Source organism: Mus musculus, chromosome 3 (assembly GCF_000001635.26).
Source record: "Mus musculus strain C57BL/6J chromosome 3, GRCm38.p6 C57BL/6J".
NCBI classification, from domain to species: Eukaryota; Metazoa; Chordata; class Mammalia; order Rodentia; family Muridae; genus Mus; species Mus musculus.
The window spans coordinates 154,810,515-154,836,530 of record NC_000069.6 but is presented as its reverse complement, the minus strand read 5'-3'; the positions used below and the strand labels follow the sequence as shown (position 1 = coordinate 154,836,530).

Sequence of the window (26,016 nt, the reverse complement as noted above, 5' to 3'; positions counted from 1 at the left end):
GCAAGTAAACACTGTTGTTATTAACTGAACCGGAAAGGTTAGAGTTCATGTTGTGCTCCATTTTGGCCCTGGTTTGGGCCTTGAGGACAAATCCGAGCCTGGCTTGAGTTTTGAGACCTTTCTCAGTCACTTCCTTATCAGGGTGACTCAGCAAGACCTGTTTGGCCCTGCCTCTGCCCTGCCATTGCTGACATAGAGCTTTGCCATTGGCCCTGTCAGTCACCCCATATTCTCTGTCACCCTTCCCCAGCTCCTACATCATCTTACCCCACCAAAAATCTCCCTCCCTATGTTCCAAACATAGAGGCTGATGCCATAAAGTTGAGTTCCTGCTTTGACAAGACTCCTGGCTCGATGTGTTTCTTTTGAGCTGTGGACACTTGCCATCCTGCTCAGCCCCAGAGTGACCTGGGAGGGACATGGACCTCTCTCTTCTCTCCTGGTCCTATGGGCAAGGAGCTGGCAAGTTCACAGCTGGAGAGAAGTGAACCAGAGGTAGAGAGCTGGCACCTGTTTATAGACAAGAGGCTGAGAGGCTGAGTTTATAAACAAACTGACTCAAAATGAAATCATTCTGGGACAACTGAAAATGTAGAGGGAAGGAGGAAAACCAAAGAGTCAATGGCAGAGACAGGGAAAGGTTCAGAGTCAACCAAGAAGACATCTTAGGGACAAAGGAGTGTGCTTAATGCCATGAAAAGTAAGAGGAACACTGAAATATAACATTGAGGAGGTATTTGTTCTCCTCACAAGGAAGATGTTGGCAGAGAAAGTATGATTGGTGTGAAGGTGTGGGGGTGTTCAAAGACAGGATTAGACAACTTTTAGGGCATCTTGTGGGTAAAAGTGAGCAAGCCGATGATGAGCAGGGTAGATCCTTGAGCGTCCACATACTAGTTTTATTTTGTTGCTGATTTTTAAATGGGGAAAAACATTGTGCATCTGTAGACCCGTGGGATAAACACTGTCAGGTAAAGCACGAAGTGGGGAGAATTGCTGGCAGAAAACACACACACACACACACACACACACACGACAGAGCATACACGTGACAGCTAGCTGCAGGTAAAGGTAGGCAAGTCCATCTATCCTTGGGAACAAAAGGGATGAAGGCTATGTGTGGGGAGGAACAGGTGAGTAGAGCGATGTCATCCTGGGAACTGGAGAGCTAGAAGAGTTTGCAAGATGTGACAGAGCGTAGGCCAGACATAAGTAAGAGGCTTGCTCGGCAGTGCAAGAGGCCAGCTGCGCTGAATGTGATCTTAAGATGAGGCTGGCATCATTTTTGAGGAGAATTCAAAGACAAGAAAGAATAAGGAAATTGGGCTTTGTGGGTGAGAATGGTAACAGGAGTGACCAACTGTGGTGAAATATAAGACAAAGAAAGGGATGGGTAAAGCTGGTAAGATACAGGAAATGGAGAGTTAGATGATGCTGTGGTGCCTGAGGTCCTATGGAAAGTGTCTCAATGAGAAGGCTTTGTTTTTCCTGGTAAGACGACTTGGGAGAACCAGGAATTCAGGGTGTTAGAGCTAAAATTCTACAAGTGAGGCACACGAAGGAAGAGACTTCGCATAGACTGAGTAATGTCAGAGTAGGATGGGGAACACGGAAGAACCTCATAGACCTGTTTATGAGACTCGGATAGGACCCAAGAGAGAGCGCCCATGTCAATGGAGAGGGAAAACTCACTAGGGAGAAGGAGACAAGGGGCCTGTAGGCCAGGGTGCTAAGACTTTCAATATGTACAGTAAAGGAACTGAGCATGCAGAGCTTGACTGTAAACCAGTCGTTAAGACACCAAAGAACAGACTGTGTGGAAGAGGTGATGACATGGTGCTCTAAAGGGAGAAACCCTTATAGGCAGCAGCAAGGAAGACACAGCTGCTCACCCACCAACTCAGAGGAGCAGGACTGAGCTCTCCAGCAACGACGCTCCCATTTGTGCAGGCTCCGGAGCCAGCAGTGTCCTCGGGGGAGGAATAGATAGAGAGGGAGAAATTGTTCTGCTACGGTTCTAAATTAGCTGGCTGCTGAGCCCGCACGTTCAATGGGCCTCTCCCCCTCCTGGCAGTGAAACTTTCATAAAAGGAGACGTGGCAGGGTGCACAGTCCTTAGTATCTGACACAGGGAAACATATTATTTCTTTAAAAGAGACCAACGTTTTCTAAGATCTCAAGAATTTTTCCTGTATTTCCTCATTTATTTTTATATCCCCTGTGACTTGAACAAGGCTTGAAATATACAACGGACACAATAACCACTTAACCAAACTTATATGGCATTGCAGTTTGTAATAACCAATATCTTCGATGGCAAGTTTTGAAGCTAAAACTCTAAGTCTGAAAGTAGGGCAGAGTTGTGAGGTCCTTAGTCTGGCCTTGGCTGTCAATAAGAGATGTCATTCCAGAAATGAAGCTGATTACAAAGTGAGGGCCAGGGGTTCTTTCTGGGATGCGCACACCACACTGTGAGGCATCGAGTTGGTTAACAGTTCTCAGCATTCGCTTTTATTCTTCCGTTTTGAAGAAGAAACCCTGCCATTTAAAAACATGCAAAGCTAATTAAAGACTTTCCACTATTTCATTATCTGAATGTAGTTCCAAATTCTGAGTTAAAACTCTTATCACAGAAAGACTCAACATCCCTCCATGAACAGTAAATGAACATTCAATTAGCTCTTCAATACAAGTGCATTTTAAATAAAAATATACTTTATTGCTAATCTCATTCTTTACAAATGCAAATACTCAATTTTTCAAACCCAAAGCGTTTCCTTTCTTTTATTCTTAAGGGAGAAAAATAGTCCTTTCTTGTTTTACAGGGAAGACCCGAGTTCTCTGAAGTCGTTAGGAAGCTGGAGGAGTGCCTGTGTAACGTGGAGGTAAGAATCTCACCTTCTGAAGCATCTATGTAGAAGCTCACAACTGCCAAGACATCACAGGTACATGAGGGTCAGAAGCTTGGTCTTAGAAGCTCTGACAAGCCAATTACATATACAAGTGAAATGAAACAATTCAAGCTGGGTCAATGGGAAGAAGGGTCCCCAATACCTGCACACAGGTTGCTCTTCTGCCCTCTGACACGAAGAAGTTCAGGTTTAACCACAAGTCAAGAAGTATCCACAACTAATCAGTCCCGGGCATGATAAGGTCCTGGCCATCATCCCTGTCTAAGGTCCAGTCTCCTACAGGGCATTCTTACAAATTGTCAGAATTGTCTTGAAATTGCTTTCTTCTTTTTGGGGTCCAAGATCCCCCTTGGCTGATCCCAGGCTTCAGCACTTTCCCTCTCCTGGTGTGAGGCTCCTGGGTAATGTCTTACAGTACATTTCCTCAAGGGTTTGGTAGACAAAGGAAATCGTATGAGAGTCTCTACAATATACCTGCTAGGGAGGTTACAAAGGCAGTCAGGGAACATAAGCGACAGGGCGCTTGAAGACAAGGACTGACTGTGTACTGCATTGCTACATAGCTGACCAATGATGCCCCTAGGAAGAGCAGACTGCTGCTTCTCTAGGGGCAGAAGCAAATTCGTATCAAATTTTGGTGGTTACAAAAATAATCAGGCCAGAGGATGTTTGCAGTCATGCTAAGCTTAAAAATAGGTAAGTTTAAAAAAAATGAAAAGATTAAAAGAATGGGGGCTGGAGAAGAGTATCTAAAAGTGTCTATGACTCTGTCAGAGACCTCGAATCTAGATCCCAACACCTGTGTCTGGCAGTTCACAATTTTCCATAACTCTTGGCCTCTATGGGCACACGCACACACACACACACACACACACACACACACACACACACCACACCGTGTGTACATGGGAGTGTGTATTTATTTATTTATTTATTTATTTATTTATTTATTACAAATAAGTAAATAAAGCAAATATTTAAGATTTGTAAATATAAAAAACATATTGGAAGGTAAATATTTAATCTTTTTTTTCTACAAATTTGTACAGAAGCAGTGAGCCTGCTAGAAAGCTATTGTCCATTTGTGTTCAATACAGAAGAAAGACACTATCTGAAAAAATGCACAAATCCACTGGAAGGCAGAGCCTTTACAGGACACCAAGTGATTGATGCTGAAAATCAGGCTAATGAGAAAAATTACCTTAACATCAAGGAGATGTTTGCTTTAATTTTCTCAATAATTGCCTTAATTTGCTATATGCCTGATCATGAAATACCATTTAAAAATAGGCAAAGGAGCTAAAACAGGAGCACCCATCCAGAAATAATATCTTTCAAACGCACGGGAAAATATAGGGACCACACACAAGCCTGTGGTCCATGCGCATGCAGAGGGAAGGGGCAGAGGCCATGAGCCTGCACAACAAATCAGAAAGAGAATCCTTCAAGAAACATTTCCTTCCTACAACAAATCCCATCTCAGCATTCCTGGAACCCACTCTATTGGGAAATACTTCCAGGCTTGCAGGCCCCAGTCATTCTGTCTCCTTCTTCACAGAAACTTCTGGAGAGGAAGCCTTTCACTAAAAGGGGGCATTCTTCTGACTTAAAGCCTCCCTTCCCTTCCTTTTGGTATGGAAAGTTATGGATATGGGGAGATTAGCTGCTCCTTGGTGTGAGACTTGAGGGCTAACTCCTGATAAGGGCATCTTCTGGAGGACTTGGCTGTTACAAGATACCTTCAGGTCTGAGCTCCAAGAATCCTCTCATGTCACTCACAGACTTTAACCAGACAAGGCTGTTCCTATCCTGGGACAGGATTAGATGGGGATAGGAAGTACCTCATGTGCTGGCGAGTCTTATGTCAATTGGATACACAAACTAGAGCCACTGAAAGAAAGAAACCTAAATTGAGAACATTCCTCCAGAAGATCTAGCTGTAAGTCATTTTCCTAATTAGTGATTGATGGGAGGGAGGGGTCAAGCCCATTTTGGGTGGTGCCATCCCTGGGCTGCTTGTCCTACCATCTACATAAAGCAGGCAGGGTGAGCAAGGCAGGAGCAGCTAGCCAGTAAGCCAGTAAGCAGCACCAGGGATGTTTATATACTGGTGGGGTTTGATTTTGCTTTAATTATATTGTGCCTGTGCCCTGGTTCTTCCTTCTTGAAGAATGTACTTAGTTTAATTTCAATTTTTAAAGGAACCCAATATTGAAAGACTTTGAACTTTTAAAAGGGATTTTTGGATTTTTAGAGAGATTGGATTTTGTTTATTTGTTTGTTTTTTGTTTTTTGTTTCTCAGCCATTTGTATTTCCTGTCTTTGAGAACTTTAGTTCCATGCCCAATCTTATTTTTATTTTTTGGTTTTTTTTTTAATTAGGTAATTATTTCATTTATATTTCCAATGCTATCCCAAAAGTCCCCCATCTGCTCCCCCACCCACTCCCACTTCTTGGCCCTGGCGTTCCCCTGTACTGAAGCAGATAAAGTTTGCACAACCAATGGGCCTCTCTTTCCACTGATGGCCGACTAGAGACATGAGGTGATACATATGCAACTAGAGACACGAGCTTTGGGGAGTACTGGGTAGTTCATATTGTTGTTCCACCTATAGAGTTCAGATCCCTTTAGCTCCTTGGCTACTTTCTCTAGCTCCTCCATTGGGGGCCCTGTGATCCATCCAATAGCTGACTGTGAGCATCCACTTCTGTGTTTGCTAGGCCCCGGCATAGTCTCACAAGAGACAGCTACATCTGGGTCCTTTCAGCAAAATCTTGCTAGTGTATGCAATGGTGTCAGCATTTGGAGGCTGATTATGGGATGGACCCCCAGATATGGCAGTCTCTAGATAGTCCATCCTTTTGTCTCAGCCCCAAAATTTGTCTCTGTAACTCCTTCCGTGAGTGTTTTGTTCCCAATTCTAAGAAGGGGCAAAGTGTCCACACTTTGGTCTTCGTTCTTCTTGAGTTTCATGTGTTTAGCAAATTGTATCTTATATCTTGGGTATTCTAAGTTTCTGGGCTAATATCCACTTATCAGTGAGTACATATTGTGTGAGTTCTTTTGTGATTGGGTTACCTCACTCAGGATGATGCTCTCCAGGTCCATCCATTTGCCTAGGAATTTCATAAATTCATTCTTTTTAATAGCTGAGTAGTACTTTATTGTGTAAATGTACCATATTTTCTGTATCCATTCCTCTGTTGAGGGGCATCTGGGTTCTTTCCAGCTTCTGGCTATTTTAAATAAGGCTGCTATGAACATAGTGGAGCATGTGTCCTTCTTACCGGTTAGGACATCTTCTGGATATATGCCCAGGAGAGGTATTGCGGGATCCTCCAGGAGTACTATGTCCAATTTTCTGAGGATCTGCCAGACTGATTTCCAGAGTGGCTGTACATGCTTGCAATCCCACCAACAATGGAGGAGTGTTCCTCTTTCTCCACATCCTCGCCAGCATCTGCTGTCACCTGAACTTTTGATCTTAGCCATTCTGACTGGTGTGAGGTGGAATCCCAGGGTTGTTTTGATTTGCATTTCCCTGATGATTAAGGATGTTGAACATTTTTTCAGGTGCTTCTCAGCCATTCGGTATTCCTCAGGTGAGAATTCTTTGTTTAGCTCTGAGCCCCATTTTTAATGGGGTTATTTGATTTTCTGGAGTCCACCTTCTTGAGTTCTTTATGTATATTGGATATTAGTCCCCTATCTGATTTAGGATAGGTAAAGATCCTTTCCCAATCTGTTGGTGGCCTTTTTGTCTTATTGACGGTATCTTTTGCTTTGCAGAAGCTGATTTTTTTAAGTGACTAAAATGTTACCGTGTTTGAATTACTAAAGACTGTGGGACTTTTAAAGTTATTTACATTTTAATGTAAGGTTATTGGGATAAATAAGAAAGGAAAGGTATGGCTTAGTAGTTATCTGTGTGTGTCAGGTTGTCATGGGATCAGCTGTGGTGGCTACTCTTATGGCAACTTGACACACAGTACTATCTGAAAAGAGGAAACCTAAATTGAGAAAATGTCTCCATAAGATCCAGCTGTAGGGCATTTCCTTAACTAGTGATTGATGGGGGAGAGCCCAGCCCATTGTCAGTAGTTCCACCCCTGGACTGCTGGTCCTGGGTTCTATAAGAAAACAGGCTGAGCATCGAGGAGTAGCAAGCCAGTAAGAAGCACTCATTCATGGATGGCCTTTGAGTCATCTCCTGCCTCCAGATTTTTTCCGTGTTTGAGTTCCTGTCCTGACTTCCTTCCATGATGAACAGCAATATGGAAGTGTGAGCCAAATAAACCCTTTCCTCTCCAACTGGCTTTTTGGTCACTGAGCTGCACTGCAGGTATAGAAACCATAAATAAGGCAACCCAGAAACAGGGACAATGGATGGAAGGATCTGGCAAACAAGCTTGTTTTGTCAAACTAATCAGGACTTCTGGGACACTCTCCCCTAAGTGGAGAAGACAAAGCACCTATATGCAAAGAGAGCTCATTGGATGGGTTACACTAATTAATGAGCCAGGCTTCTGGGATCTCATATGGCTCTGTCCTCCCCACTATCCAATTTCTTAGTCAGCCTGACACCAAGGTCAAGGGAGACCTGCTGGTCACACTGGTGATGTGACAATGTTTGAGAGGGTCAGAAAACATTTGAAGGCAAGAATCTATAATATCTTGGAAAGTGAAATAACACCACGTGATTAACAAGAATAATTCTGAAAGGAATAACACACTGTTCTTCCCAGAGCCATAGAAACAATAGTAAAAGGATGAACTGAACGGAAGACATGGTCTCGAGGTCACATTGTCAGTGCTATAATAAGCTCAGAGGCAGCTACAGCATGAAGAGCCTCTCCTATTGCAGAACAAAAGGTCTGACCATTCCTACTCTGAGATGACCAAACAAAAAAGGACCCAATTGAACTCTAGGTCATTAAAAGAATAATGAAAACTGAAGCTAGCATTGTAGTGAAGAGCAATCAGAAGGCTGAATAAGTTAAAATCCTATATTATGAGGAGCATTTGGAGAAACCAAGGATTTTTACCAAAAGGATGAGAAGATCCCATCAGGGTGAGACCACAGGTTGTCTTCAAAAATCCAAAGGACTGCCAGTTAGCAAAGAGATTGATTTTGTTCTCTTGGGAAAAAACCATTTGCTAGATATTAAACCATGCTTCATCTTACAAAATGGATCTATTCTTACAAAAGTCAATATGATGGTTACTGTTGTCTCCTTGGTAAGACCTAAAGTCACCTGGGAAATGGATACCTGGGCACACCTGTGCCTGATTGTGTTGGTTGTCTTATGTTAATTGCTATGGGAAGACCCATTTTAACACTGGATGACACCATTCCTGGACTGAGATCCTAGTCTGTATAAAGTGGAGAGAGTGAGCTGAGCAGAATGTGTTATCACTCTTCCCTGCCCATGGATGCAATCTCAGAGCTGCTTCAAGCTCATGCTGCCCTGAATTCCCCACCAAGATGGACTGTATCTTGAACTGTGAGCTAAAACAAACCTTCCTTCTCCCTTAAATTGCTTTTGTCAGAGTATTTTATCTGAGCAACAAGAAAAGAAGCTAAGATGGTGTATAAATTTGTTTTACTTCAGGGAAAAATTTTAGCTACAATTGAAAGGATCTCTGCCATGAGTGAATCTTATCACCTTAATGAGGAATGTGGTTGTCGATCTTTTGATCATGAAATGAGAATCATCTGAATAACGTTTTGTTCATTTAACTTGGGTTTACTGTGCTTGGGGAAGATAGGAATAAGAATAACACCAGCTTCAAAATAGAAATGGGAGAAAAAGTAGATGAAGCTGAGCAGATCTCACAGCCAGAGGTTGAAGGAAGGAGAAGAAGCAAGTGTAGATGAAATTAAATTAGGAGCCATCAAATGAAAGCTGCAGTTCAGTTGCCTGTTGGAGTTAGTAAACAAGGCCTTCCATGCCGTCCCCATGCAGCTCATGTCTCCTGCATCAAGTAACAGCAGTGGCTCTCTGTCACCTTCCTCTTCTTCTGATTGCCTACTGAGCCGAGGAGGGCCTGGCCGGAGCCATGTGGCAGCTTTACGGAGTCGTTTTGAGTTGGAATACGCCCTAAATGCAAGGTCCTACACTGGGTGGCCTCAAAGGTAAGTGCGGATGTCAGCAAGGGTCTTGCTGTAAATCCAGACTTCGGTGCCAGATCTGAACAGTCACCTACATGATGCTGTCTAGTGGAGCCTGAACATCCCTCTGGAAAACACTGGCCAAGAATTTAGATTCCATTTTCAATATACTGTGAACAAAAACCTAAACTTTCATCCTTGGCTAGTTTAGGTTCTTCTGCAAGTTGTCAGTAACAGCTCTGGCACCAGAGAGACTTCTGCTAAGATCTAAAGTGATGAAGCATTATAAATTATTGAATATATTTTAGGGTGGTCTTGTGGAATTCAAGGAAGGATTCCACATATCAGCCTGGAGTCAGTTCTGGTAGTGGAGACCAGACATTCAGAGCAGCACCCATCTTCCTATCTCAACAATTCCACTCCTGGATATAGCCCACAAAACTGAAAGCAGACATACAAACAATCCCCATACACATGTGTTGATGGAAATCTTGTTCATAATGGCCATGAATGGAAACAACTCAAGTGTCTGCCAAAAGATGGAGAGACAGCATGTGAGAGGTACCATGTACTACAGAGTTACTCAGCTATAAAAAGGGGTGCTATTTCAGCAGTGAGCAGTGGACAGAGACAAGCTGACCCTGCTACTGTAGCCAAGTCCAAGAATTTGCCACTCAGAAACTGACACAGAGCAAGAGGCACAGCAGCATGTGGGGCAAGGGGGATTTGGATGGAAGAGCTTGGCTTCTCGACACAGTAAGAATGTAGGGAGACAGCCGCACAGCCTGGTATGTGTCTTAGAGCAGCTTCCTTGCATTTTCTCAGCTGCTTCTTCTCCACTCACTGTCCTTTGTGGTGTAGGACTATGGCTTCTTTTCCTACCTGCATATTTCTCTGAACAGCTTAGTCCCTCTTACAGTGTCAGTGAACAGGAGGTCAATTTGTTTATTGCTCCAACCCTAGCAAACAGAGTCTTAATTATTTGAGATCCATGGTATAGATAAATGGTATAGATAAATGGTATAGATCCATGGTATAGATAAATGCTCCTGCTGAAGCACTTAGTGAAAATGTACAAGGAGTCAAGAGAAGAATTGTGTCATTTTATGCATTGCTACATTCAACTATCTTGCAGTTTGGCTGACGTAGGGGTGTTAAGTAATAAATATTTGTACAGCAGATAAAGAATGGAAATGGAATAAATTGGATTGATATATGGTAGTCATTATGAATTTACAGTGGAGTCAGTGAACAGGCTCTGACTATCCCTTCCAATGTTCTATTCAAATATCTGCCACCATGGAACACCTGTGAAATGCAGGACACTCTTTTAAATGCTGTCTAAATAGTTGTGTAATTAAGCTTTGAGAGGCAGACCTTTCATTATTGAAGATGAAGAATGGACTCAGAAAGTATAAGCAATCCTCCTGAGAGATCTAGTAGGTAGCCCGGCTGGATTCCCACAGGAGCCTCTGCTGTGCTTTCTAAATTCCCCCGGCACAGGAGGCAGCAGGATCCAGAAGCTCATTGTGTTTTGCCAATGCTGTGTTTTCTGGACTTGTCCCAGTTTGTTCTGGAAGATGATCAAGGAATGGATTCAAGCATTCCTCACAATCCTGCATTTTCAGCTTGTTTTCTGAAGGCTGTAGAAGGGAGTCAGTCAGTTCTTAAAGTGAAAGAACCCAAGGATGTAGGAACCGGTGGACTAAGGCCAGCAGGGTCCTGGGGCTACCTGCCTAGAGTGGTTCCCAACTTTGCATGTTAAAATCATCTGGGAAACTCAGAAAGGACCAGTATCCAGGGCCAACGAGAGCTCATCATGGTGACATCTTGGCCACAGAAAACCTTGGAGGTTGTGGGTAGTTCCAACACAGCAAAGCAGGTAAAATATAAAGAAAGGCATGGTGCTAACCTGCTGGTCTCTCTGTGGGAGGAGATTCAAGTTCTGGCACAAGTGGAAGAGACCTTGCCAATATCCTATTTTGACCACGGATGCTCTAAAGGATGAGGATGAGTATTTACGCTACTTCAGTCTCTGGTCTTGTGAGCACTGAGCCTCAAAGCTATCTTACCCAATTACACAGGAAAGTGTAATTTTGCATGGGTGCCACCATGACTTTGAAAAATGTGGACAAGGCTTCGGTTGTGCTTCCCCACTAATGTAGAGACTTGGGCTCCTCAACAATGTACTGAATCATTGCATTTATACAGACTTCTAGCTGTGGTGTCAACAGCCAGAAGATTGAAATTTAAAAACTCTTGGCTTAGTATAGGATTCCATTGTTTTTATGTATACTTATCTTTAGTTATGGTTAACATTTTTTCCTATATAAAAGAATTTTTCAAGGTAGAAAGTTGTCAGGTATTTCCTCCATGAAAAAGAGGAAATAGCTAATTCGGTACAAAAATCACAAATTGAGTAAAATCTGAGATTAAGGAAACCATTCTTGAAGTTCTGCGTCTTTTAAAATATTTTGTGTCCAGATATATTTAGAAACTCGGCATGTGGCACTTCTCCTCCCACAGGGTCTGAAATCTCCCATCTTGTGCATGGATTACATCATGTTAAATTTAGAAATGACAAAGTGATGAACAACCTTTCAGATGTGAAAACCAATTAGGGTTTGCATGGGGCTCAGCTCTGAGAATAGTGTGTGACCCAGTTAGCTGTCCAGGAGAAGACACTGGGGATGTAGGATTCAAAGCTCTGAAACAGACACCCTTGGGATCAATCGCTAGCAATACAAGGACTCCTCTAAATAGCTTGCCTAGTGCCCTGGGAACATATTTCAACCTAGACAATGTGAATATAATGTAAAAAATTCTCGATTCACACTTAATTTTCCTGGAATTAATGGACTGTGTGCTATGGTAGCTCAATGAATTGAACACATAGGTCGGGTCCTCCACTCTAATCTTCCCTCTGTTTGTCTATCTATAGAACTTTCTTTACCTTAACCTTTCCCCTGGTCAACTCATAGCTACATTCATAATCCTCCCCAGGTTTTAAATGACCCTAAATAATTTTGCTCCTTGTCTCCACTTCATATATACCTTTTATGTAGTCCTTAGTGCCAGGTCTCTCTCTTTCTCTCTGCCTCTCTCTCTCTCTCTCTCTCTCTCTCTCTCTCTCACACACACACACACACACACACACACACACACACACACACAGAGGGTAATAGAGAGACAGAACCTCAGTCCATACATTCAACTCTGACCTCTTTCAGCATTTCCATCTTTAACTTCTCTCCTGCCCCACCTCTCCATGCACCTCCTGCCCTCTGCCAGCTTGTGTTTCTTCATGTAGTGCTTTGAAACCATCAGCAATTCTCTATCACCTCCAACAGAGGGAGGAATTTTATCCTGGATACTAATGCCATTAGCAAAATTACATTTTTATCCTGCATCCCGGTGGTTTTGAACTGAGGGCTCTCATTCTCCTCATGTGTGCACTTTAGATTGCAAAACTTATGTGAAGAATTTATTGCAGTCTCAATGACTAAAGGTACCACTAACTCCTTAGGCCAAAATGCTGGAATGTTTGGGATAATCTTACAAACTTCAAACTGACTCTTCACAAAATGCCCTGAAAAGATACACTGTAGATGTTCTAGAATAGATGGGATGCCCTATTGACACACAATGCTTAATCTGTCAGCCACTGCCCTCTGCCTGATTGGTTTTTAACCTTGCCCACCCCTCATTCTTGTCAAAGCATGAATCAGCCACCCATACCTATTTCAGCAATCTTCATCATTGCAGCTTGAAGATGCCCTCCTTGAGGCTACCCCTCCATGCCTGTGCTGCGCAGATGGCCACAGCCTGCCACCTTGTGCCATGACGGGTGCTTCTACCATTTCACCATCTCACTGAGTGCCTCAATCCCATTACGTCGTAAATACTTTGAGATCAGACAATTCTTTTTTTCTGATCTTATTCTGATGTTCATGACATCTCATTTAAAATTTAACTCTATGGGGAACATATTAAACATTTTTTTATTTGTAACAAATTAAAAGTATCCAGAATTGGGCTATGGATACCGTGGCCTCTGCATTTCTGTCACATTCAAGTCTGTTTTTGTCTAAAGCATAAAAAGCACTAGGTGTTCCAGCATTTTCTCTACTCTATACCCTCTGTCTCAGTCAATCAGATGCTGAGAAAAAGGTCCCTGACAAAAGTGACATAATCTATTCTGTCTTCCAGTTCCAGAGGGATATTGTGGTGGGGAAGCCATGACAGCGGGCAGAGTAGGCATAGCGGCAGGAGGCTGGCTGCTCAAATTTGCATCCATACTCAGAAACTACAGCTCTACAATAAATACAGCCTTAACACCTGCCCCCAGTGACTCAGTTTCTCCAGCAAGGCTCCACCTCCTAAAGTTCTCACAATCTTCCCAAACAGTGCCACCACCTGGGGACCACATGTTCAAACATGTGAGCCTGGGGAGGGGCCTTCTTTCTGACAAGCAACAATACTGTCCTGTAAGGACAGTATCACTACCAGTCGCCACGTCTAATGTGAGAGGGAACCTGCTGTAAGAACAGACAGGAAGGCATAAGAGTGTGGTTGACTACGAACTGGCCATTCTCTTCTCCTCTCTCTCTTTTCAGCTAAGAAAAGACATCCCACTCCCCAAATGGCCCACGGCAGCTATTTTTTCCTAACGTTACAGCTCTTCAATTTACATAGGTCCAGTTTAGGTGTCTTCTATTCCTTTGATATTTTTTTCTATCCATGTCCAAGCCAATGATCTTACTTCTTAAGAGGTAATGATGGTATTAGGAGTCGTGCTACCCTACTAAGACCAGTTCCATCTTTGTTACTCCCTTCTTTTAGCTGTTACTATACCATATTAATTTTATAAACAGTTTATATTTTTCTACCACAAAAAAAGAGGTTTTATAAACCCATAGACTCACATGGGAAGATCTGATGTCATTACCATAGTGAGTCTTCTTCACTGTCCACTTAGTAATTCTTTTTGCATCTATGTAGATGAACTTTAATATAATCCACAAAGAGTTTATCATGATCTCTATTTTTACTACCCTTATATAAAACGAAGAAATGGACCATTTGGAGTAGACAGCTTCCCGTTTACTTAATATAAATATAATATTAATTATGTGTGCGTGAACTTCCCATGAATGCTGTTGCCTGCGGTGGCGAAGAGAGGCCATCAGCTCTCCCTGGAGCTGCCCCACTGTGTCGTTGCAGGGAGCGAACCTGGGTCATCTTGAAAAGCAGCATGGACTTTCACCACTGGCACTTTTAGTTTTGCCATAGATTTTAAGATTCCACATTTAGATATTGCTCTGTGAAGCTATGATCTCTTTATACCTAGCCAGAGTTACCTTTTTCATTATCATGGCTCTGACCTGTCACCTCTCTCTCTCCTAGTCCTGGTTTTTCTCTCTTCAAATGCATTTTAAAATTTTCCTTCAGCCTAATAGAGATATGAATCCAGATAAATGAAGATTCTTCTCTCTCTCTCTCTCTCTCTCTCTCTCTCTCTCTCTCTCTCTCTCTCTCCCTCCCTCCCTCTCTCCCTCCCTCCCTCCCTCCCTCCCTCCCTCCCTTCCCCTCTCTCTTCTGTGGGTGCAGAAGTTCATTTCCCTGCACATTTAAAATTCTGTTGCACACATTGGCAGGTTCCCTATGACTATTAACATTTTACCTGTGAATCTCATTATCCATGTTTTTTTTTTTTTTTTTTTTTTTTTTTTACAGTTTTCGCTTCCTAACTGATCTTAAAGTCTTTCCTTGGTTTTTATATCCTACTCCAGTGATACTGTGCATGGTGCAGTTTTATTTCCCTTGCCTGATATTTGCTAGCTTCCCAAGGCCACAGTTTGGTAGCTTTCAGAACTTCTGTATGATTCACAGCCTCTGGGTAGCATTGTTTTACCTTAACCTTATGCTCTTTGGAAAACTTCACTAGCTGCATATCACCTGGTGTCTTTAAAGTGTCTAATCAGAACATCCATGCCAATAGTGTATGAATATACACCGAGACATGTGTGCTAGCAAAGTGTGTAACTACAGAGGTCTGTGCGTAAAGCAGTGTGTTTATGTGTGTCCTGGTGGGGAAGGTACAACTTCTACCTTCTACATCTCTGCTACAGGTTAGATAACTTCTTTTGCATTTATCTTATTAATTCTCTGATTCTCTTTGTTTTGCTGTCTGTTTCCAACTCAATTTCTTCCTGACTTCTTTCCATTGTATTTGTTGTTGTTTAAAACTTTTTCAGGCCAGTTTTGAAGGTCTCTTTGCCTTCCATATAAGCTTACCTTTTCTTTAAAAACATTTATGTTATGATTTCCACTAGGTTTCCCATCTTCAGTCTTTAAGCTCTGATCACATGGCTGTTCCTATGGATTCTTGGCTTTCCTGCTGCCCTGTCCCTTCTTCTTAGTTCTTAGTTCTCTTATGAGCTCATATTCCATGAGCCTGTAAAGCCATGGAAAGAAGTCTAGCCCACGGTATATACATACATACATACCATGGGCTAGACTTCTTTTTTCTTTACATGTTACCTGTAGCTTAGTTTGAAGTGGGCACTCGTGTCTTACATCTCTTGCGTAGGGCAGGTTTTATTTTTCCCATTTTCTTAAACTTGGTTGTCTCTTTAAGATGTTAGACATTTTAAATGTTTTTATTTTTTATGTGCATGTGTATGTACATCTTTTTGAGTATTTAACATGTATGAGTAGGTTCCTGAAGAAGCCAAAAAAACCAAAAACAGAACAAAACAAACAAACAAACAAACAAAAAAACAACAGGCATTGGGACGCTGGAGCTAGAGTTAAATTTGCCTATAAGCTGCTCAACCTGGGTGCTGGGAATTTAGTTCAAGCCCTCTAGAAGAGCAATATTTCTGAGCCATTTCTCTAGCTCCAAGACTGTAGCTTTTTAAAGGTGTTTATCACCTGACCTCCTACTTTGTTTGGGTTAAGTATCTGCCACACACACAGCCTTCCAAAATTCTACCTAAAGGCCAACAATAATCTTCGTGACACGTATATCTGTGTAGAGTGAGGGCCTAAACCAATCACTTGATTTTTGTTCATACCTACCTAGATTATAAGCATATTGCATTCATAAGCATCTCTCCTCTTTTTATACTGTGTTCCTTAGGACAGTGTTCAGCATAAGTATAAATGCCTGTTATAGCATGGGCAAGTGAGCATTGCAAGCTGCCATCAAGATAATGCTATCTAATTCTAATATCAATGTTTCGAAGTAATGCTGGCTGAAGGCTCCCACTCTTTAAGGAAAGCAAATTGAGACAGGCAGTTTTAAACAATGGATACAAAACTATTAAGCGGTGGAAAAAATAAGTTCATGATTGAACCCAGGCCTATCTGGCAGTGATTCTACTGTGCGTTAAGACTAAACTTCAACCTTGCTAGCTTGAAGCACAGGGTTTCTCTGTGTAGTCCTGGCTGTCCTGAAACTCACTCTGTAGACCAGGCTGGCCTTGAACTCAGAAACCCACCTGCCTCTGCCTCCCAAGTGCTAGGATTAAAGGCATGTGCCACTGCTGCCAGCTTTGAAGTTCTTGTAAGAGGCAGATAGACGAGGAGACCCCGTGAAGAGCTGTCCGCGGTGCTGAATGGTCTCCCACTGAAGAGTGACAAATTCAATACAGCCTTAGACACCAGGACTACAACGCTTCTGCTCACAGAGAAATTCTCCTACTGACACTGGCCACCTTGCTTCATTTTACCTCCTAGGGACAGATTGTAATCAGCTGCCTATAGACCCAAAGCTCCACACATCAGGACTAACTCATCCCTCACCATTGTCTTCAATCATTTACCTCCAAATCAGCCACCGTGGATACCTGGAAAGGCAGCAAGCTCTAATCAGAACATATAACAAGAGTTACTTCCTTCTAGGAATTTTACAACCAGAAGTGCACATATGATCCAGTTTAGAGGATAACTCTACTGTAATGCAATTTCTTTAGGTTTTGTCAAGCTATATTTCTTTCCATATTGATTAAGTGTATTCTGCATTAAAGCAATCAGTTTGCAGAACTCACAACCTCTGGACTTAACACAACAACAATATTGAGGCTGACATTTAGTGCAAGAAAAACAAACAAACAAACAAACACACACAACGACTTGCTAGTAATGAGGAAATGGAGTCACTGTCCTCTCTCATTCATAGATGCTATGTGGGTTCAGTACCTAAACCTGACGTTACACACAAATCACTATGAGGTTCACAAATCTGAGAAAATGATTTTTAAAAAGATGGTATCGTTGGTTTCCCAAAGTAGTTATTAGCTTCCTCCAAGATGGCTGATTGAATGTATAGCTAATGAGTTTTTCATCAAAGCTCAGTGCTTATTTAAGCATCTCATTAGCACCTTTCCCATCCTTCAGCCAGGCCCTCTGTGCTGAGAGGAAGGACTCTCTGAATATGTGCCTCTGTTAAGCCCCTTTGTCACTACGGTATAATGAGGAGAGTAAGATGTCACTTGCCTAAATCTAGGGGCAAGGCAATTTTTCCCAGGTATTTGTCATCTCTGGAGTGTATAATTTTTTATGACCCTCACTTGCTCAAGGTCATTCACTCAGCTCATTAAGGGTCTGAAGTGAAAAAATACATAAATGGCGAGGAAGAGAAGCCAGAATCCAAGCAGGTGCCAGCATATCTGTCAGCTGCCCCTTTTATCTTTTTTTCTTTTTAAGTTAAAATATTTTTCAGTTGTCCATGAATTTTCCTAATTAATAGAAGCAGGAAAGCTTTTGGTGTTCATGGGGTGTGGGGCTAAGAAGGAAGCCTATAGCCATGGGTGCTAGTGTTGTATGGGTTTGGTTGGGCTACCTCCTTGCTATGAGCCTGGTGTCATATAAAGTACATGAAAGATGGGAGCTGGTTCAGCAATGTGAGGCTCTGAAGTGTATCCTCAGAGTTCATGTAAAACCAGAAGCTACAGTGTATATCTGCAAGTCCTGGGCTCCTAGGAAGAGACAGTAAGTGGAGACAGGAGAATCTCGCTATGTGGGCAGGCCAGCCAGTCTGCTACCAGCAACTGCCAACTGCAGACAACAAAGGACGCTGTCTCAAGCAAAGTATAAATGGGAAACCAAAACCGAGGCTGTCCTCTGACCTCCACATAGTCACCATGGTACATGCACAATGCCATCTCTACACACAAAGACACACACAGAGAGAGAAAGACATACACAAAAGCGCGCACAAGGGCACACACGCACAAAACAAAAGTTAAAGGAAGTAGATGTTAAAATTATTTCCATGAAGGTTCAAAAATCTAGAATATTCATCGGTAGTGCAAAAGCCACTTAATATTTTTTTATAAAAATTCTTTATTCAGCACAGCCCCTGGTATCACACCTGTAAAGCAACACAGTGGCATTTGCCAACAATTCCCAGATTCGGGAGTGAAATAAAGATCCCACTGTGCCAAGGACTACCCTCAGACCTCTGGGATTCTGCTTTCTTATCTTTCCACAGAATCAGTGAGAAGGGGCCCCTGCAGGACTCCCTCCCCTGGTGAGAACCCTAAACAGCACTGTTAACCTCACTTATAAGTTGGCTTGCTCACTGGCGCCATCTGGCCCTCAGTGGGGGCGCTGCAGGGAGTGCAGCGGCGAGAGATTGGAGAAATCCCCCTAACAAAGGCATACAGCGTCAAAGTTAAGGAGTGAGGAAAAAATGTCAATCTGTCCCTGACTTTTAAAAGCCGCCCTTAGATTGAAACAACCTTTCTCTCTCTCTGTGAAAAATGTCAAAGAAAGAATATCAAACAAAATATTCTGTTCAGAAGAAGTGCTGGGAGAATGGGAAATTAATGAAAGGGGAGATAGAAGAAAACCCTGTGCCTGTGTAAAATCGGTACTTCTTAAAGAGAAAGCTTTAAGGACCAGGAGTTACGCCACATATAACGCATTGCACGAGACTGAGAAAGACTGAGAAAGTGACATATTTAGGTTACAACGGCTCAGTCGAGCGAGCGAGCAAGGAAAGATGTCTTCCTCAGCTGGGCGGCTCTGCCACCATTCTTCAGCTCTCCCTGTCCCATGGCAAGCTTGTTAGCAGCCTGAAAGGGCCTCCCTGGTAACCGAAGGGCCTGTTCCTCCTGATGCATTTTGTAATACTAATTAACTAATTCCCAGCCACATAAAGGGAACCTGTGAAGATTCACCAGAGGCAAACTGCTAAGCAAATGATGACAGACTTCTCCATTTTCAATTAGACGGAGTGGCATATTGTGACAGCAACAAGTGGACCGGGCTTTCTAATGACAAGGGTTCTGTGAGGGTTCCATTCCTGGAAATGAAAAGGAAGCCTGGGCCACGTGTCTACCCTTGTGCACATCAAAGCAAAATTCTGCCTTTGGTTCTGTTTGTGTGCCACCGAATGTAAGATTTAATCCGAAATGCCGCCTTTTGAGACTGCTTCTGTTCTCTGGAAATGTCTGACAGGACACGGCACAGGGACCAGAGAGAACAGCCAGCCTAATTAAACCGGTACAGGTAGCACTGCGCTCAGCCACAGCAGCCCTGACTCCAGCCAGCCCCACCCTGCACCAACCGACTCCACTGTTTGTGTTACAGATCTCTTGCTCACATGGCAACTGTTGCTATGTTTGCAGTAATAAGTGGGTGATGCTAGTGTCTCAGTAATGACTGTGTTACAAGAGCCATGATTTCCAAATGGGTTTTTGAAGCTGCTCACACAATGGCACTGCACAGAGTGACAGCTTTAATTTCCATAGATTCTCTTTCTTTTCACCTTTAGTATCTTCTGTATGGACCGAATCTAACCCCCGTAGAATAGCAAGAGTGACAGCTCTCTTCCTTTGGCTCACTGATATTTAAAAAGGATGTTTGTTATTCTAAAGGAGCATTGTTTCTTACTATCTCTTTAGAATCTATGGTATTCAGTATTTCTTCTACTTAAGTAATAGCAATTAAAGCTATCAGAAAACATTATGGGCCCAGGAAGAAAGCCGCTCCTGTATTAACTACAGGAGAGAGAACAGCATCTGCTATTAATATCTATGACATTAGCTGGATGCCCACATTAATGAGCAGATGTTTGAAGAGCTTCAATCTCAAATAAGTCTGAAAAATTCATGAGTGGGTATTTTCCATGCTGCAGATTCTCTTTCACAAAGACAGTGAGCAGATGAAATCTGTTTTGTTTCCTGATCGTGATGAAGTGCTTCCTTCCCAGTAAGTGTTGTAGCACTGCTCCTTCGGCAGAGGTGGGCCTTATCTCAGCTCTGGGGGAAATATCTAGAGTGGGTAGCATATCATTGCTATGCCCACTGATAATAATATCAAACTAGCCAAACCATGGAAGAAGATACATTGTGTACTCTGATCATTAGCCACCTTGGTTGAGACATTGTGAATTTTTTCTAGGCCAGTTATAACACTGCCAACCACAGCTCTTCCGCGTGGCAGAACCATCAACCTTCAATCAGTATTCCCCAAATGAGCAGGCTGAAGCCAGAAAGGATGAACAACCTGCTGGAGGCTTTACAGTTAGTGAACAGCAGGGCCATGATCTGAGCCTGGATCCAGTTGACTCTAAAGTGTGTGCTTTTCACTCCTTGCTGAGGAATTGTGACAAAGAGGGGGGCTGTTCTCATACTACTCCCCCACATGACCACAAAATCCCTCCCTGTGTGGGGTTTCAGGTTTCAGGACCCACCTCCATACTGAGGCAAGTGAGTATGCACTTGATTCTCACTGTGTGGCCCCAGGCAGCAGCTTCCACATCTGTGGTAATCTGTTGGAAAGACAGACCGGCCCAAGGAGACAAGCTAGCCTCAGTCTGCTCTTTAACTAGCATCATACAGGTACGTGCCTGAGAATGTACAACAAGATCAAAGGCATGCCACTGCAGTCTTTAATGGATCAAGATGCCCCTCGCCTCCATAGCTTACTTCCTGCAAGTTGTAAAGCCTCCACTTAGAAGCAGTTCCAGCCCCAGGTGTCCATGAGACTGAAAGTGTGACTGCCTCCTTTGCAGAGGCTGTTTCTATATTAATTCACTGACACATCCTTGTGACTTGTGTCTGCAATACCAATGGATACAGTCCATGGCAGGAAAGAAATCACTGATGCCTGTGGCATAGACCTTTACCTAATTCCTGCAGGTGTGCCTGCTGAAACTAGAGTCCAGTATAAAAACAGAAAAGATTTCAGAGGCTCAGAAAGCAATCCCTGAGTACACTGGTTTCAAGCAAATGTTTCTCTTCTGTTACATTGATTATTATACAGGGCAACTGGCACATGGCAAAACAAACTACAGGAATATGAGACCAACAGGGATGCTGTCTGTTGCTGTCTTTCCCCATCACACATTATGAATGGAAAGTGTGGCTGTAGGGTAGTTACTGCCAACTCAGTTTCGGTTTTATGAAAATTCTTGTTGCTTCTGCATCAGAATGGCAACTTTCCTTTTTAAAGTGTAGATACTTCTTAGTTTAGTGACAGCTTAACAAGTGCACATAATTAGTAAGGGCAATTAATTAATGCCTACCTTTATGTTTTAAAATACATTAAAACAAAATTGAAAGATTAGGAAGTGGCGGGGCGTCAGGGGGCTCTAGAATATACCAAAGACCTGGGAGGTAAGAAATGCTCAGGACTCAAAGGGAGGGACCTTAGAAGAAATGCCCAATAGTAGGGAGAGGTAACTTGTAGAAAGACAGAGCATCAAGTGGAGGGATGGAGTTGCCATCCCACAGTCAAAAACTCCAACCCAGAATTCTTCCTATCTAAAAGAACTGCAGGAACATAATTGGAGAAAAGACTGAGGGGAAGGAAATCCAGTGACAGGCTCAAATTGGGTTCCATCTCAAGCTGAGGCTCCAAGGCCTGACACCATTACTGATGCTGTGGTGTGCTTACAGACAGGAGCCTAGCATGGCTGCCCTTGAGAGGCCCAACAAGCAGATGACTAAGACAGATGCAGATATTTACACCCAACCAGTGGACTTAAGTCAGGGATCCCTGTGGTTAGGGAAAGGCTAGGAGAAGTTAAGGAGTAGGGTGACCCCATAGGAAGACCTGCAGTCTCAACTAACCTGGACCCCTGAGATCTCTCAGACACTGAGCCACCAACAAGGCAGCATACGCTAGCTGGTCCAAGGCTCCTGACACATATACAGCAGAGGACCAGGGGTCGGGCCTCAGTGAGAGAAGTCACACCTAATCTTCAAGAGACTTATTACTCACTATTAAGTTGGGCTAGCACCTTTGTGTTTAAAACTTTCATGCAACCATCTTGTGTGTGTGTGTCTGTGTCTGTGTGTGTATATGTGTACATGCGTGCATGTACATGTGCATGCATGCATGTATGAGTGTGCATGTCTGAATGCATATGTATATGTCAATAGGTGTGTGTTTGCATATACATGCACATGTATGCAAGTCTGTGTTTGCTTGTGCCTGTCTTTCTGTATGTGTGAGTGTATGAGTATGTGTCTGTGTGTGAGTGTGTGTATACATGTGTGAGCACAAGAACATGTATGAGGAAGTCTGAAGACATTTGTGGCAGTCACTTCTCTCCTACCATGTGACACTGAACTCAGGTTGTCAGGCTTAGTGATAGCGTCTTCACCCACTGAGCCATTTCTGAGGCACAAGCCAACACCTTCCATTGTAGTTTGTTCAAAACTACAATGAGATCCATTTATATACATTTGGTTAAATAAACAAAAGGAATTACAAAGTTAACAGATTTTGATCACTTATCACAAATATATGCTGATCCCCCACACACAAATACAGAGCATTATCTACCAAACACCCCTGGTGTTTTAATGGGCTGGTCTTGACAATCCAAATATAGTCCCTTATTTTATATGCTCTGTGTATGACTCATATTTTCCTCATTGAAATAATTAGTTTATTATTATTATTATTATTATTATTATTATTATTATTATTATTGCTTGTAGATGGGAAATGCCACATACGCATGTGTATTTCCTTAATGCTCTAAGACTTTCTTCTCCACGTTCCAATACCCTCTGTGTGATGGCTGCATTGATGCATGGGCATTTATGTTTAGCACTTTCAAGCTCTTGCTAACTGCTATGTTAGTTCCACAGCAGACACTGGAAATGTCATGGTACCTGAGACATCCTCCAGTCCTAGGGAGACTCGTGGTTTACTGAGGGTGTCAGAGAAGCAAAGAGAAGAGACATGCTGAAACAAGAATCTGATCCTCTCTACCAGTCTAGGAAGGTTCCTAGAATTAACAAGAGAGGCTGGAGCATTGGGTCAAGGCACCTAGGCAGGGAGCCTTGAGGTATGATTGGAGAAGTGTAGAGCTGGTAGAGAGAGGGTGTGAACCATGGGAGGAGCTGTGGGAGGAGCCGTGGGAGGAACCTTGAGAGGGGCTGGGGCAGGAGCCCTAGGAGGAACTGTGGGAGAGGTTGTGGGAGGAGCCAAAAAGGAGATACAGGAGGAGCCAGGGGAAGGGTTAACTTAAGCAGAAGTTTAAATAGAGCAGACCATGCTGCTTTCTACCCAGGAACAAATGGAAGGATAAGAGCTGCTTCCTGCATCCTGCTTCCCTTCTGTTCCCTAAGACCTCACTCTACCCAGGCAAGGAACAAGCACCCATCTGAATGTGACCAGATACAACAAACAACGCTCATCATTGCTCTATGGCATGAGCCAAAGTTCTGGTGACACTTCGTGAATGATCACGTTTTCTCTATAGCTGTGTTAAGATCAGTCCTCATAAATTACAGATGGGTGTGAATAATGAAATGCAAGTGACATGTAAGATACTTGGGTATAGCTGATAGCTACCTTGAACACAACATTATCCTCTGGAATTGAGGGAGCACGGTGACTCTTGGTCCATCGTCTATGCAGTATTGATTAAAACTGCCTGTTGATAAATGTTCCCTTTGAAATTTCAAGGTAAAGGAAATAAAAGGTGCAGCCACCATTTGGAAGGAAGGAAGGAAGGAAGGAAGGAAGGAAGGAAGGAAGGAAGGAAGGGAGGGAGGGAGGGAGGGAGGGAGGGAGGGAGGGAGGAAGGAAGGAAGGAAGGAAGGAAGAAGGAGGGAGGGAGAGAGAGAGAGAGAGAGAAGGAAGGAAGGAAGGAAGGAAGGAAGGAAGGAAGAAGGAGGGAGGGAGAGAGAGAGAGAGAAGGAAGGAAGGAAGGAAGGAAGGAAGGAAGGAAGGAAGGAAGGAAGGAAGAAGGGAGGGCGGGAGGAAGGAAGAAGGAGGGAGGGAGAGAGAGAGAAGGAAGGAAGGAAGGAAGGAAGGAAGGAAGGAAGGAAGGAAGGAAGGAAGGAAGGAAGGAAGGAAGGAAGGAAAATACCTTCCCCAGTTTTTACAGCCTGTCGTTTGCTGATTTCCACAGTGGAAGGTGCGTGATGAATCAGGGACCTACAGAAATCGCTGTCCAGCACCTTAGCCATATGTGTCTCTGCTTCCCAGCATCTCTCGCCCATACAGTCCATCTGCCTTCATCCTTTAGTGCCTAGAATAACACCTGTCAGATGGCGGCTTCTCATCCAGGGCTCACTGAATGCAGGAACGAGCGAGCACCTGCCGCTCACAGCACAACCTCTGTGCAACTTACCTCCCTGGGAACAGTTTCCTCCTACGGCCTTCATCAAGGTGTATGTTCCCTGCAGTGCAGTGTGCCTGACCCCACAAGAGCTTCCCACCAAAGTTTCTAACCTCAGAGTGGGGGTGGTGAGTACCTCGAGCAGCCTCTCTGCCTCTGATCCAGGTAAAGTGCTTACCACAGGAAAACCAAGATGCGTTTTGCCACCTCACTGAGATTCCTCATGACACATGAAGGAGTCACAGTTGGCACTTTAAAGTTGATGCTAGCTTTTGGACGCTTAACAAATCCTTCATCAAAGAGTTTTGTTGTCGGAATCAACAGAAAGCTGTGCTGGCTCAGTGTGCACTGACAAATCTGACAGGCGTGAGATCACAGCAGAGGTGCCTGGGAGGAGGAGCCGCTTGATTGTGAATGCAGGGCATTCTGATTTGCTCACTCCTTGAGCTGTCACCCTAGGACTCAGAAACACACTAAGGCCGCATCATCGTTCTCAGTGAATAAAACCCTTTAATCCAGAGAAATAAACACCCAGACTAGAGCGAGTGCATGCAAGGTGAAGGCAGGACACTGGCCATTGCTGAGAGCCAACGGATGCTCCTCTGCACAGGGGCACAACGAGACCATCCTCACAGTTCCCCACCTGTGTGGTGAGCCATGCATTCTGTATCTGTCATCTTTGCCTCCCCTCGCCCCTTTCTCTCTCCAGATCTAAGCAAGCCTGCTTTTATCCAGTGCCTTTGTCACTACACCCAGGACGGTTCGCTATTTAACTTCCTGTCAGTTGCCTAACGGATGGAGCCATCCTTTTGTTTCAGAGGCTCCTGTTTAGGGTTTGAAGAGCTAGATTGATGAGCATTACCAGAGAGAAATATTTTTTGAAAAGTAAGCGAAGCTGGTGACATATTACTTCAGAGTTTAGTGAAATTCAGCAAATCTAATTCTATTATCCTGTCAAATGCTCATATAAAGGACACCTGAAAGCTTATTTCAGATGCATCTGTAAAGACTTCAGGAGCTGCAGACACATCTGCAAAAGCAGGAAGAGTCTCTTACTGACAGGCCATTGTTTTATGAAGCAAGTAAATAATCTTCTAGCAACTAATTAAATAAAGTTATCTTGGTGCAGCAGTGCCTGCCTGCTCTCCCTGGGAAAGGCTGTCAGGCAGTTAATGATAACCGTGTTTTCTCAAAGACTTCTGGACATTTACATAGACAGACTCACCCAGACACAGCAGAATAGCAGCTTTCTGCATGAGTCATGGAGCAGAGTGCATTTATGACCAGATTATTTTAGTCCTTGTTTATTTTTGCCACCAAGGATGAGATACCAGCTAATAAATGCATTCATTCTGACCGAACGGCCAGGGGCAAATGCTTTAAAGCCTTTCC

General features: G+C 43.3%; 1 protein-coding gene across 4 annotated transcripts in view; it reads left to right on the top strand.

The window, feature by feature from the left end:
• Positions 1–26,016, top strand: part of Tnni3k (TNNI3 interacting kinase) — a 269,117-nt gene that overhangs the window by 218,877 nt on the left and 24,224 nt on the right. For 2 of the 4 annotated variants that reach the window (XR_375539.1, XM_011240155.1), the window contains one exon: positions 2,826–2,885. Coding sequence is in view for 3 of the 4 variants with exons in the window: in XM_011240155.1 (XP_011238457.1) it covers positions 2,826–2,845 (20 nt within the window). In the remaining variant the exon portion in view is untranslated. Of the gene's footprint in view, positions 1–2,825; positions 2,886–8,880; positions 9,051–26,016 lie in introns of those variants that run through there. The other 2 variants (NM_177066.5, XM_011240154.1) reach the window with 2 other exon arrangements.